Source organism: Caretta caretta, chromosome 7 (assembly GCF_965140235.1).
Source record: "Caretta caretta isolate rCarCar2 chromosome 7, rCarCar1.hap1, whole genome shotgun sequence".
NCBI classification, from domain to species: Eukaryota; Metazoa; Chordata; order Testudines; family Cheloniidae; genus Caretta; species Caretta caretta.
The window spans coordinates 82,010,360-82,023,027 of record NC_134212.1 but is presented as its reverse complement, the minus strand read 5'-3'; the positions used below and the strand labels follow the sequence as shown (position 1 = coordinate 82,023,027).

The 12,668-nt window shown below is 52.4% G+C and overlaps 1 protein-coding gene across 3 annotated transcripts in view; it reads left to right on the top strand.

The window, feature by feature from the left end:
- Positions 1-12,668, top strand: part of SLC25A16 (solute carrier family 25 member 16) — a 41,066-nt gene that overhangs the window by 18,094 nt on the left and 10,304 nt on the right. For all 3 annotated transcript variants that reach the window (XM_075130870.1, XM_075130872.1, XM_075130871.1), the window contains 2 exons: positions 2,363-2,484; positions 3,065-3,131. In XM_075130870.1, coding sequence (XP_074986971.1) covers positions 2,363-2,484; positions 3,065-3,131 — 189 coding nt within the window. The remainder of the gene's footprint in view (positions 1-2,362; positions 2,485-3,064; positions 3,132-12,668) is intronic.

Below are 12,668 nucleotides of genomic sequence, written 5' to 3'. Positions count from 1 at the left end.
CTGTCCTTTGTAATCTGAAGATTTCATAAAACTTGGGCACTAAGTTGAAACAAGAAAATGCCCTTTCTTTGAGCATTTTAATCTCAAGATCAACACCTATTCTCCTAAGATGCTAAGCAGAGGCCTTCTGTAAAATTAAATACTTATTGTAATAACTCTGACTCTGCCAATAATATATCTGAATGTGCTTTCTACCTTTCCCAACTGAAAATAAAGATTTAAATATATATATTTTTAATGGTCTGAAGAGGAGACTCCAAGATTGCCTGGATTTTATAGTTCCTCTGAGACCCTGAATAAGACTGCAGGTATTTCACTTATCTCACAGTGGTTTTTGTTGTAACTGAATCCTACTTTGAAAAAAGAAGTTTTACTCACTGGATGGCAAATGTGTCCTTGAATTTTGTTAGGTCTGGACTAAGGAATTTAGTACACCTAATTAGTATGCGCTCATCTTGTTTTCAAGCCTCCATGAGAACTTTCAAATCCATTATGGCAAAATATTTGGCTTGCTGCCCTTACTCCTTTCCAGAACAAGTTGAGGATACTCCATTAGACTTCTCTCTGCTTAGACTGAGGGGGCTGAAACATGGTCCCTTGATGTCTGCAATGTGTCAGGATAGTCTCATTTTGCTTTCTAACAAGGTTCTGTTCTGCAGGTTTGTGTCCGAGTTTAAAAACTGCAGTATGATGAGCCTACCTCTTTTTTGGATGCTGGTTGCTCTGTCTGCCCTGTATACTAGACAGTAGTTGTAGGATGGAGTAGAAGAGAAGTGTAACAAGACAGGTTTCAGAGTAACAGCCGTGTTAGTCTGTATTCGCAAAAAGAAAAGGAGTACTTGTGTCACCTTAGAGACTAACCAGTTTATTTGAGCATAAGCTTTCGTGAGCTATAGCATCCGATGAAGTGAGCTGTCGCTCACGAAAGCTTATGCTCAAATAAATTGGTTAGTCTCTAAGGTGCCACAAGTACTCCTTTTCTTTTTGTAACAAGAAAGAATTTCATACCTTGTAATTGTTTGTTTTATCTTCCTCTTCTCCCACTTTACTACCATCTTTGTCCCTTACATTTGTTTTTTTTTTCTTTTATACTCTAAAAATTTCTTGATTGTGTGTAGGTGGGTGGTGGAGAGAATATTAAAATTATATTACATACTCTTACCTTAATTGAATCTTCTTTGCTTCCTGGGTTATAACTGTAAAATGGGGAAGGGCGGTAGGAGGGGGCAACTACAGCAATTTCAGATATTTGTAAGTGATTTTAGTTTTCCCTCCATGTTGCTTGTAAACAATTCATGGGTTACTATCTACCTCATAGCCTAGTGGTAGAGAGAGACTAATTATTCAAATGATGGTGTTAGTGAGGACTGTCATTGTTTTAATCTATGTTCTGTTTGTGAACTGCCCCTAAAATGGCAACATCTAAGCCTCTATGCAAATTTGGAGCAGCATGATGGTAGATCTTCAGATTTCTGTTGTCCAAGTAAATATCATCTTATGAAGTCTAACCAAAGAAAAATACAGCTATAGAGTTTTATAATGGAAGTGATGATATAAAGTTAACTACAGGGCATGTCAGTGGTGCTGCAATAACACTTGGTCAGATTTACAACCCTTAATCATGGACGTAGCATTTAATCACACAACACTGACTTCAAATGGGCTACTTCCACAATTAAGTGCGGCATGCATAATTAAGGACCACAGAATCTGGCTCTGTAAACAATGTGGCATTAACTAATTTATTGTCATTCAGCTAAGAGTAAATAGAATGATTAAAAAACCCAATTAAATATCAACATAAATCAAAACTATTATTGTTAGCCTTATTTTAAGTTTTCATTTAGAATAACTTCAGTGTGTTCAGATACCATTTAAATATACACTTACAAATATACAGTAATTGTATTGTTATACTTTTTGCTAACATCACTTTTTGGAAATTAAATGTATAAGTCTGTGGTGTTCTCTCATTTAATGTTTGAATATTTAAATATGTCAGGATTAGGTCCTTTGTCCCTGATCCTACAAAGATTTACTCACTACACATGCAAGTGAGTAGTCCCACTGACTCCAATGGGGTTATTCATATGAGTCCAGTTAGTAACACAAATCATTGCAGGATTGAGGTTTAGTTGCATAGCTCCTATTAATGCTGATGGATACAAATGTGATACTCAATGCATGGCTGAGTTTAGTTCTCTTAGCCTTTGATTAAAGGTAGACTTTTAAATTTGACTTTTTAAAAGTTGTTGTTGAGTATACATTCTTATGTTAATTATTTGCCTTGAAAGGATCTTTTGTTGCTTAAAACTATCTAAGAACAATTAAGGTATGTGGTGGTGGTCTTTTTTTTAAATAGGTATAACAGCAGTCATTTGTACTTACCCTCTTGATATGGTTAGAGCACGTCTGGCATTCCAAGTGAAAGGGGAGCACAAGTACACAGGAATTATTCATGCATTCAAGACCATTTATTCAAAGGTATTTCATTTTCTCCTTCCATACTTGTTAAAGAAAAATGTGGTGGTTGTATTTTTTTAATGCTGTGCACCACTATTTAATGACTTGAGGGAAACAAATATGAATTTGGCTTTGACTGTGTGTGTAGCACACTCTCGTTTTACAAAAGGGCCTGGATGCTCCCCTTTTACTCGTGCTGGTGGAGGGTGGCTCAAGCTGGTGGAAATGGCAGAGGACAACAAATTGGGAATAACAGTGGTATATACTCCTGAGGTTTTTGCCTCTGAGAATAATATTTATAACAGGGGTTGGAAAGTAACATACTTAATTGTGTGTATTGGAAATCATCTCCCTACTTTGTGATTCTGGGTGTAGGTAGACCTGCCTTCTCCTAAGCATTTTCTCCTCTCTGTCTCCTAAGCAGCCAATTTATAGTCCCTCCTCTCAGCCGCTGAGGAAGATGAGGTTAATATTAATACCTCATTGCATGGCTAGCACTGTCATACAAATGACTTGTCAGTACAATCAGTTCCATAATAATCTAACTATTTCTACTTCTGTTTGCCATGAATTGTTTGTATTTTTATTTTTCCTTCAAAAGGAAGGAGGTTACATTGGATTTTACAGAGGACTGATGCCAACAGTTGTAGGAATGGCTCCTTATGCAGGTAAGTTAAAAATTTTGTTGCCAGCATTGTATGTGTGTCTCACAGTTGTATTTGCAAAATTTGTATTTGCTTCTGTTAAACTGAAGGGCTAAATTTCTGCTTGGACAGAATGGAAAGGGCAAACTGCAGGGAGTCATTTGTAGCTTCCTGATCTGATGGTAGATCAGCTTATGATGTTGATCAGTGCAAGTTAGAATAGCTGCTGTAACTTATACCACTGGTGAAAATCCCTAAGTGACCTTTCTGAGATGTGAGGGGCCAGTGACTGAGTTCTCCTCTCGCTCCCCACCCCTAAAGCTTCTCCGATGGAAAAAGGTGCAGGACCTGTTCCTAAACCTGGCCAATCTGGCTGTAGTTGCTGTGTGAAAGGCCCACACAAACTAAGGGAAATAGACTGACTATAAAGGGGAAACAATGAAACTGACTATGGAAAATGCTCTCGAATGAAGTAAATAAACTGAAAAGATATGAGATTTTTTTCTAATTTCTTTCAGTTATACTAATCTTAGGTGTTACTTGTAACTATAACATGTTAAATTAAAAATCACTTTTTTCAAAGTGTTTTAAGATCCTTGGTTAGAAGTTACAAGACAGATGCGCAAAGTATTATTGTATGTACGCTTCCATTGCATGTGTAGTACAAAAAACAATTCTTAAAATTAATGCCTAAGGCACACTTTTTTCCAAAGAGCCTTCTCAACACTTGGCAAATTACAACAAGCTGAATCCTAGACCACACTTAAGATTGCTATTGGTGTGACAAAGTTCCTGCTCTACCTTGGTGGGTCTCGCGCTTATTGGCGGATTTGCTCGCTCTGGAGCTTACGGCAGCCCTCAGCTTGGCCGTTTTTCTGAATTCACAGTCCAGGTCGACTCCTCCTGTGTCTGACCAGGAGTTGGGAGGATTTGGGGGGAACCCGGGCCCGCCCTCTACTTCGGGTTCCAGCCCAGGGCCCTGTGGAATGCAGCTGTCTAGAGTGCCTCCTGGAACAGCTGTGTGACAGCTACAACTCCCTGGGCTACTTCCCCATGGCCTCCTCCCAACACCTTCTTTATCCTCACCATAGGACCTTCCTCCTGGTGTCTGATAATTCTTGTACACCTCAGTCCTCCAACAGTCTGCGTTCTCACTCTCAGCTCCTAGTGCCTCTTGCTCCCGGCTCCTCACATGCACACCACAAACTGATGTGAGCTCCTTTTTAAAACCCAGGTGCCCTGATTAGCCTGCCTTAATTGATTCTAGCAGCTTCTTGATTGGCTGCAGGTGTTCTAATCAGCCTGTCTTAATTGCCTCCAGAAGGTTCGTGATTGTTCTGAAACCTTCCCTGTTGGGAAACGGAACGTCCTTTGCTTGCTCCTCAGCTGTCTGCTTTCTATTCTTTTCTAAAGCCCCCTGGCCTGGATTTTTCTTACTTTTTGAACCTGCCTTAGTTCCCCCCTCCGACCGGGCCAGACGCTTTTTGTTTTGGTTTGATTTTTTGTTATTTTTTTCTTTTTGCCGTTTACGTGCTGGTTGGCCTCCAGCTTGCCGCCAGCAGCCCCCCGCCCCCCACGCCTGCTTTCGGGCGCAGCTATTTGCCTCAGCTGAGCCCCCCGGAGGAGGGGGGGGAAGATTGCCGATTTTGCTATCTGGAGTGAGGAGTGGAAACCCCCAGACCCAGCCGTTTTGCTGGCAGCTCGGATTTTACTTCTTATCTTTACAACATTCTCAGCATGCCGGAAGCCTTGGAACACAGCCAAAACAGCTGGAGAAGAAGATTTCAGAAGACAGGAGAAATAACCCAGGGAAGCTACAAATCATCGTGAAGGGGGCCGTAAGACTGAGTAATCTTCTGAATTATACTCTCGTGCGGGGGAGTTTGACTGTGGTTCACTTACGTTTGTGGCGGCACAGGGGGTGTGGCGCGGAGCCACCCCGATCCATCGGTGCCCACCCCCCCACCATCACTACAACTTTTACGGCCCCCCCCCCCCGCCGTCCGTCCGTCCCTGCTGGCAACCTGCTATCTACCTTCGGATCCAGCTGTTTGCTTTGAACTTTACCTTTCGGACCGGACATAACAGCCGACCAACCGAGACTCTTTGGACAAACGTGCGTGGGTCTGCACCCCACCCCCCCCGGATTGCTTATCCCACAGCTTGCCCCTATTACCGGACCCCGATCTGTTTCCCCCCCCACTCCCAGTCCAACCCCTTTGGCATTCCCCCACCCCCCCGCCTGCAGCCCAGCAGGGAGGAGCAGTTACTCTGCTTCGCCCTCCCTCCTCCTCCTTCTGGTGTCTCCCCGTCTCTCCCTGCTCACAATGGCGGGGAATGAGAGGGGCAAGGCCCCTCTAACAAAATCAGTTGTCCCTCCCCCACCTCCCCACCTCCCCGACCCCCAAGGTCCCCCCCCCACTATTGTTAAGATACTTGCCACCCCCCCCCCCCCCCCGCTGGGGCACCGGCAGCAGGAGGCACCGGGGTGATTGCTGCTGCTGCGCCCACCGCCCCCCAGATTCTAGGAAACCCCCCACAGCTGGCTGGAAGCGCCAGGGCGGGAAGAAAGGAAAGGGCCCCGCTAAAACCACTAGGCCCTCCATGGCAGGGGCTGTCCCCACCGCCTTGGCCTCGTCATCGACCGTGGCGTCCCTCCCTGCGTTTCCCTCCACCAGCTCTGCAATTGTCCCTCCCCCGGCCCCCAGGATGTATGCCCGGGCGGTGACGGGCTCCCCCCGCCTGCTGCCTCGTCATCTCGCCCCCCCCCCCCCCCCGCCTCCACTACCATCACCAGCGGCCGGGGCCCTTTCCCCGCCTTGACCAGGAGGCACGGTGTCCGTTGCCTCCTGGTGCCCGGCTCGCCCCACGTGGAGACATGCGTGCAGGCATTGGCGAAGGTGGTAGGACCCACGGCTATTGTGGCGGCCTCCAAGATGTATGGGAAGGTCGTTTTTTTCTTAGCTTCGGAGGCTGCTGTCCAGGAGGCGGTGGAGAGGGGCCTGGCGGTGGGGGGGGTGTTTGTCCCCCTAGAGCCGCTAGAAGATCTGGGCGTTCGCCTCGTCCTCACCTCCGTTCCTTCCTTCTTACCCAATGTTGCCCTGTTACCTGCTCTCTCCACCCTGGGGAAACTTGTCTCTGTCATCAGCCCTCTCCCGTTGGGCTGCAAGGACCCCACCCTCCGTCACGTCCTTTCGTTCCGCCGGCAAGTGCAGCTTCTACCGCTGGCGGGGGCGCGTGACGGAGAGGCGCTCGAGGGGTCTTTCCTAGTCCCCTACCAGGGAGCCCGCTATTGGGTCTTTTACTCCACCGGAGAGGCCCGGTGCTACCTCTGCCACTCAGTGGGGCATGTCCGCAGAGACTGCCCTTTGGCCCGGGGGGGGAGGGGCACCCGAGACCCGGCAGGACATCGGCCCCGTCGCTTCCGATGCCCCTGGCTGCCCGGCACCTGAAACCAACCCTCCTCCTACTCGACCCATCGCTGCTCCCGTCCGGGCCCAAGAGATACCTTCCCTACAACACCCGGGCGAGCAAGGGAGTTCCACCCTTGCTATTACCAATCCAGCAGAGCCTATGGAAGAGGGTATGGCAAGGATATTACTGGGTACAGGAGAGGGCCCGCCCCAAGGAGAACCCCCCGCCCCCCATGCTGCCTCACCACTACCCCCCCGAACCCCTGAACCATCGCCTCCGCCCCCCGACAAGACCCCTGCTAACCAACCCCCAGACGACGCTATGGAGGGCTGGACCCTAGTCCAGGGGAAGCGAGGCAAGCGGAAGGCTCGAGCTCCGCTGCATCCATCCGACGCGGAAGCCCCCCGGAAGACCAGGAAAGGAGGCACTGATATTGAGCCTCCCGCTACGGCCACGAGTGAGATCCATCCGCTGGTGTTGGGAGGGGAAGACGGACTGGCATTGGAGGGCAGAATCCCCCCTCCACGGGAGACCCTCCCCTCCGTGACTCCTGAGGACGCCCCTTCTGCCTGGATACCACCCGAACCCCCCGCGGACCCCGAGGCGACGGTTGAGGCGGGCCCTAGAGGAGAGGCCCCCGGGGTAGCAGGAGCTGCCTCTTCTCCGTGTATGCGGAGATTGAGGCCCTAGATTTGACCCCGGTCACCCAGGGAGAGGATGATCTACTGCCGGCTGGCCTTGAGCTGGGCAACCTTACCCCAGTCCCCCTTTCCCCATGCTCCCTCCCCCTAATTGCCTTCCTGGGCGAGCACCCTGCAGAAGGTGGTCCACCACCTGATGCCATGGCCGCAAAGACCACCACGGAGCCAGCGCCTAGCATTACTGGGAGCCCCCTCCTTAACCCTTGACTCTGCTCAGGAAGCACTTTCCTTTAGCTGCTTGCCTCCTGAACCCCAGAGCCTTACCCCTGCCTCTGCCCCCACCCCGTCCCTGCCCAAGTCCCCTCCTCCTGCAATGCTAATGCCCCCCCTGGGGTTATTTCCTTCCCGCCTTTCGCAGATTCCCCCCAGGGAGCAGTCTTTGCGCTTTCTAGTCGCGACCCATTAGGAGTTGCAATTTTTTCCCTCCCATCCCCCTCCACCCCAAGGCGTGAAATGAATTTAATAACCCCAGCCTGTCAGACGCTCTGTGGTCCGCACCCTGTCTACCCGCCTTAGCGGACCACGAGGCTGTATTAAGAGCCCCACCAGGGAATACCCCAGAAATTGTAACCCCACCCCCCCCATGAGCTGCGGCATGCACTACGGAAGTTCCTAGAACACACCCATGGCGCCCGCAATAGGGTACAGCTGGCTCTTCAGCTATGGGGGGACTTTGACCAAATCCTGCAGGCCACAAGGGCCCTTATACAGGAGGGCAGGGGGCAAGGAAGGTGCGGTGCCGCGGCTTCTGAAACGATCTACTCATCCACGGGATGGGTCACGGGTTGCTGCGCAACCCACCGGGGGCCCTGAACACCCCCACCAACAAGAAACCCCCACCCCCTCCCCAGCCCTCCGCATGACACCTCTTCTTATTGCGACCCTGAATACCAGGGGCTGTAGGATGGCTCTCCGCAGGTCCCAGGTGCTCTCTTACCTTCGGGAAGGGGGGTACTCTGTAGTTTTCCTGCAGGAGACCCATACGGACCTGACTGCCGAGGACAGGTGGCGGCTGGAGTGGGGAGACGGGGTATATTTTAGCCACTTCACGACTTGACAAGCTGGAGTGGCGACCCTGTTCTCCCCCAAACTACGGCCCGAGGTGCTAGGGGTTGCTGAGGCCGTGCCGGGCCACCTGCTGCACCTTCGAGTCCGTATGGAGGGGCTTGTGGTCAATCTTGTTAACATCTATGCCCCGCAAATGAGTTCAAGGAGGCCACAATTCTATCAGCGGGTGTCCGACTTTCTCGGCACCCTAGATTCGCATGAGTGCCTGGTCCTGGGAGGGGACTTTAACACCACCCTCGAGGAACGGGACCGTTCAGGGGCCGAGCCGAGCCCGGCTGCTGCGAATATTCTCTGAGGGATAGTTGAACATCACTCCCTAGCGGACGTCTGGCGTGACCATCACCCAGATGACACTTCCACGTTCACTTTTGTCTGGGTGGAGGCCCATCGGTCACATCACTCTTGGTTGGACCGTATTTACTTATCCCATTTCCATCTTTCACAGGCCCACTCCTCCGCCATTCGGCCGGCCCCATTCTCCAACCATCATTTAGTCACCATAACGGTCTCCCTCCGTGCAGAGAGACTAGGGCCGGCCTATTGGCACTTTAACAACAGCCTGTTGGAGGACGAGAGCTTCGTGACGTCCTTCTGGAAGTTTTGGCTGGCCTGGCGAGAGCAGTGGCGTGCCTTTCCTTGGTGCGGCGATGGTGGGATCTCGGGAAGGTGCGCGCCAAGCTCTTCTGCCGTGACTACACTCGGGGCACCAGCCGACGGTGAAATGCGGCGATAGAGCAGTTGGAACGGGAGGTCTTAGAGATGGAGAGGCGCCTGGCCGCCAACCCCAAGGACCCGTCCCTCTGCGGAGCGTGCCGGGAGAAGCGGGAGGAGCTCCGGGCCCTCGAGGACCACCGGGCCTGAGGTGCCTTCGTTCGGTCCCGCATCCGCCTCCTTTGGGAGATGGACCGCGGCTCCCGCTTCTTCTATGCCCTGGAGAAAACGAGGGGGGCCAAGAAACACGTCCCCTGCCTTCTTGCGGAAGACGGCACCCCCCTCACGGATCTGGAGGAGATGTGTGGGAGGGCCCGTGACTTCTACACAAGCCTTTTCTCCCCGGATCCGACCAATCCTGGCGCTTGCGGGGTGCTCTGGGAGGAACTCCCCACGGTCAGCGTGGGCGACCGAGACTGACTAGAGCTGCCTCTCACCCTGGCCAAGTTCTCGGAAGCCCTCCGTCGCATGCCCACCAATAAATCTCTGGGCATGGATGGGCTGACCGTGGAGTTTTACCGCGCGTTCTGGGACATCCTCGGCCCAGACCTAGTCACCGTTTGGGCTGAGTCCTTGCAGAGCGGGGTCCTCCCTCTGTCGTGCAGGCGAGCGGTGCTCGCCTTGCTGCCGAAGAAGGGGGACCTCCGCGATTTATGAAACTGGCGTCCCGTCTCACTCCTTAGCACGGATTACAAAATCATAGCGAAAGCAATCTCGCTGTGGCTAGGGTCCATGATGGCGGACGTGGTCCACCCAGACCAGACCTATACTGTCCCGGGTCGCAGCATTTTTGACAACCTATTTCTAGTCCGAGACCTTTTGGAACTCGGGCGGAGAGATGGTCTGTCGTTCGCCCTCCTGTCTCTTGATCAGGAGAAGGCGTTCGATAGAGTAGACCATGGGTACCTCCTGAGCACTCTGCAGGCGTTTGGATTCGGACCTCAGTTTGTGAGTTTTCTCCGGGTGCTGTCTGCCTCCGCGGAGTGTTTGGTTAGGCTCAACTGGCTCAACTAGCTGACTGAACCGGTCAGCTTCGGGCGAGGAGTGCGGCAGGGTTGCCCCCTCTCGGGCCAGTTGTACGCTCTGGCGATCGAGCCTTTCCTCTGTCTCCTCCGCAGGAGGATGACAGGGTTGGTGCTGCGGGTGCCGGAGCTGCGGCTGGTCCTGTCGGCTTATGCCGATGACGTACTCCTCGTGGTCCAGGACCCGGGCGACTTGGCGCGAGTGGAGGCATGCCAGGCCATCTATTCGGCAGCCTCCTCCGCCTGAGTCAACTGGGTCAAGAGCTCTGGCTTGGTGGTGGGGGACTGGCGGCAGGTAAGCTCCCTCCCACCCGCGCTTCAGACCATCCGGTGGAGTGCAGGTCTACTGCTCTATCTTGGCGTTTACCTTTCCACCACGCACCCTTCCCCGCTGGAGAACTGGAAAATTTAGAGGGTGGGGTGATAGAGCGGATCCGGAAATGGATGAGGCTACTCCGATGTCTCTCCCTCCAAGGGAGAGCACTGGTGCTTAACCACTAGTCCTGTCCACACTCTGGTACCAGCTCAACACCCTGGCCCCAGCCCCGGGTTTCCTGACCCACCTCCGGAGATTGATCCTAGTGTTCTTCTGGTCAGGAATGCACTGGGCCCCTGTTGGAGTTCTTCATTTACCCCTGAAGGAAGGAGGGCAGGGCCTGAAGTGTCTGTACACTCAGGTCCGTGTTTTCCGCCTCCAGGCCCTGCAGAGGCTCTTTTATAGTACAAGTAGTTCGGCATGGAGCATACTGGCGCACGCCTTCCTGCGCCGCTTCCAAGGGCTCCGTTACGACCGGCAGCTCTTTTATCTTTGTCCGAGAGGTTTTCCGCGAGACCTCTCCAGGCTGCCGGTCTTCTACCAGGACCTCCTCCGGACCTGGAAACTGTTTCTAACAACCAGGTCCGTGGCGGCCACCGTGGGAGCAGATCTCCTCACGGAGCCCCTGCTGCACAATCCCCAACTCCGTGTGCAGGTGGCGGAGTCCCACCCGGTGCGCCAGAGGTTGGTCCTGGCGGAAGTCACGAGGGTCGGAGACCTCCTGGACTACGACCGGAGAGACTGGCTGGATCCCCTGACGCTCGCTCGGCGCATGGGGCTCTCCAGCCCTCGTACCCCCCGGCGCGTACTTCGGGAGGTGAAGGCCGCCTTGACCCCCGCTGCTCGGGCTTATGTCAACCGAGCCTTGCGCGAGGGCACACCCCGCCCATCTTCTACCCCAAGCCCGCTGGACCTTTCCATTGGGCCCTTACCCTGCCGATCCCAACAAACCCCTCACCGTTTCCCTGCAAGCCGGCTGCATGAACTGCAGCCGGTCAGTTTTCAAATTGCACCACGGAAATATTTATACACACTCACGCTTCACACCCTTCACTCCCACACCCTGGTGTCCCGCCCCGGTACAAAGTGACGGGACCTCCTGCCACCTTTGGAGGGTGAGCAATCTCGATGGGCCAGCCTGTATTCCACCTTGGTCCCGAGGCCCGTCGGGGACATCAGTTGGCGGCTCCTTCACGGAGCTGTGAGCACGGGCGTGTTTCTGACACGGTTTACCCCCATCCCGGATACTTGCCCTTTTTGTAATGTGAGGGAAACCCTGGCGCACGTATATTTAGAGTGTGCCAGATTGCAGCCCCTTTTCCGGCTCCTCACAAATATTCTATTGCGCTTTTGGCTTCATTTCTCCCCTCACCTTTTTATCTATACACTTCCCATCCGTGGCCCCACAAAATCGTGGGATCTCCTGGTCAACCTCCTCCTAGCCTTGGCTAAAACAGCCATTTATAAAACCAGAGAGAGGAGGTTGGCCCATGAAACGTCCTGTGATTGTAGGGCCTTTTTCCGATCCTCAGTACATTCACGTATCCGGGCGGAGTTCCTCTGGGCAGCATCCACCGACTCCCTTGATGCCTTCGAGGAGCCGTGGGCGCTGTCCGGGGTTCTCTGCTTGGTGACCCCGTCCGGTTCCCTCCGTCTGACCCTTTGATTGAGGGGAAGAGCAAGAGACGCCAGCCCCAGCCGTTGCCGCTGTGGATACCATCATTACTGTCATCTAGGAGGGGTCCAATAATACATGGGTGTCTACCCCCCCACCCCTAAACCGCCCACCCCGCAGCCGTGCCCATCTTGCCGGGCACTCTCAGGAGAGGGAGGATCGGTGACACTGGGCGCGGCACTAGGTAACTCGAGGGGGTGGAAGACCATGAGTGTCGAGGAAGCCCCCCCGCTCTAGGCCACCAGGTAACTCAGGAGGGTGGAAGACCACGAGTGTCGAGGAAGCCCCCCCGCTCTGGGCCTACGCTAGCCTGAACACTTCTCCCTCCTGAAGGCTGCTGTGTTATACCTTCTGTTTGCGTTGTTTTGTTGCATAGTTGTTTTGTTTCCTTTGGTAATTCTTGTAAGTGTTACCAATAAACTTCTTTTCTGTTTCCAAAAAAAAAAAAAAAATCTTCCCTGTTACCTTACCCAGGGAAAGGGGACCTACTTAGCCTGGGGCTAATATATCTGCCTTCTGTTACTCTCCTGTAGCCATCTGGCCCGACCCTGTCACATTGGATAAATATGTAATATTTGTATTGATTTATGTAATGTATGTAACTTTTCTCTCTTTCACAATATTTAATAAAAACCTCGTAAAGAATCAGGAATT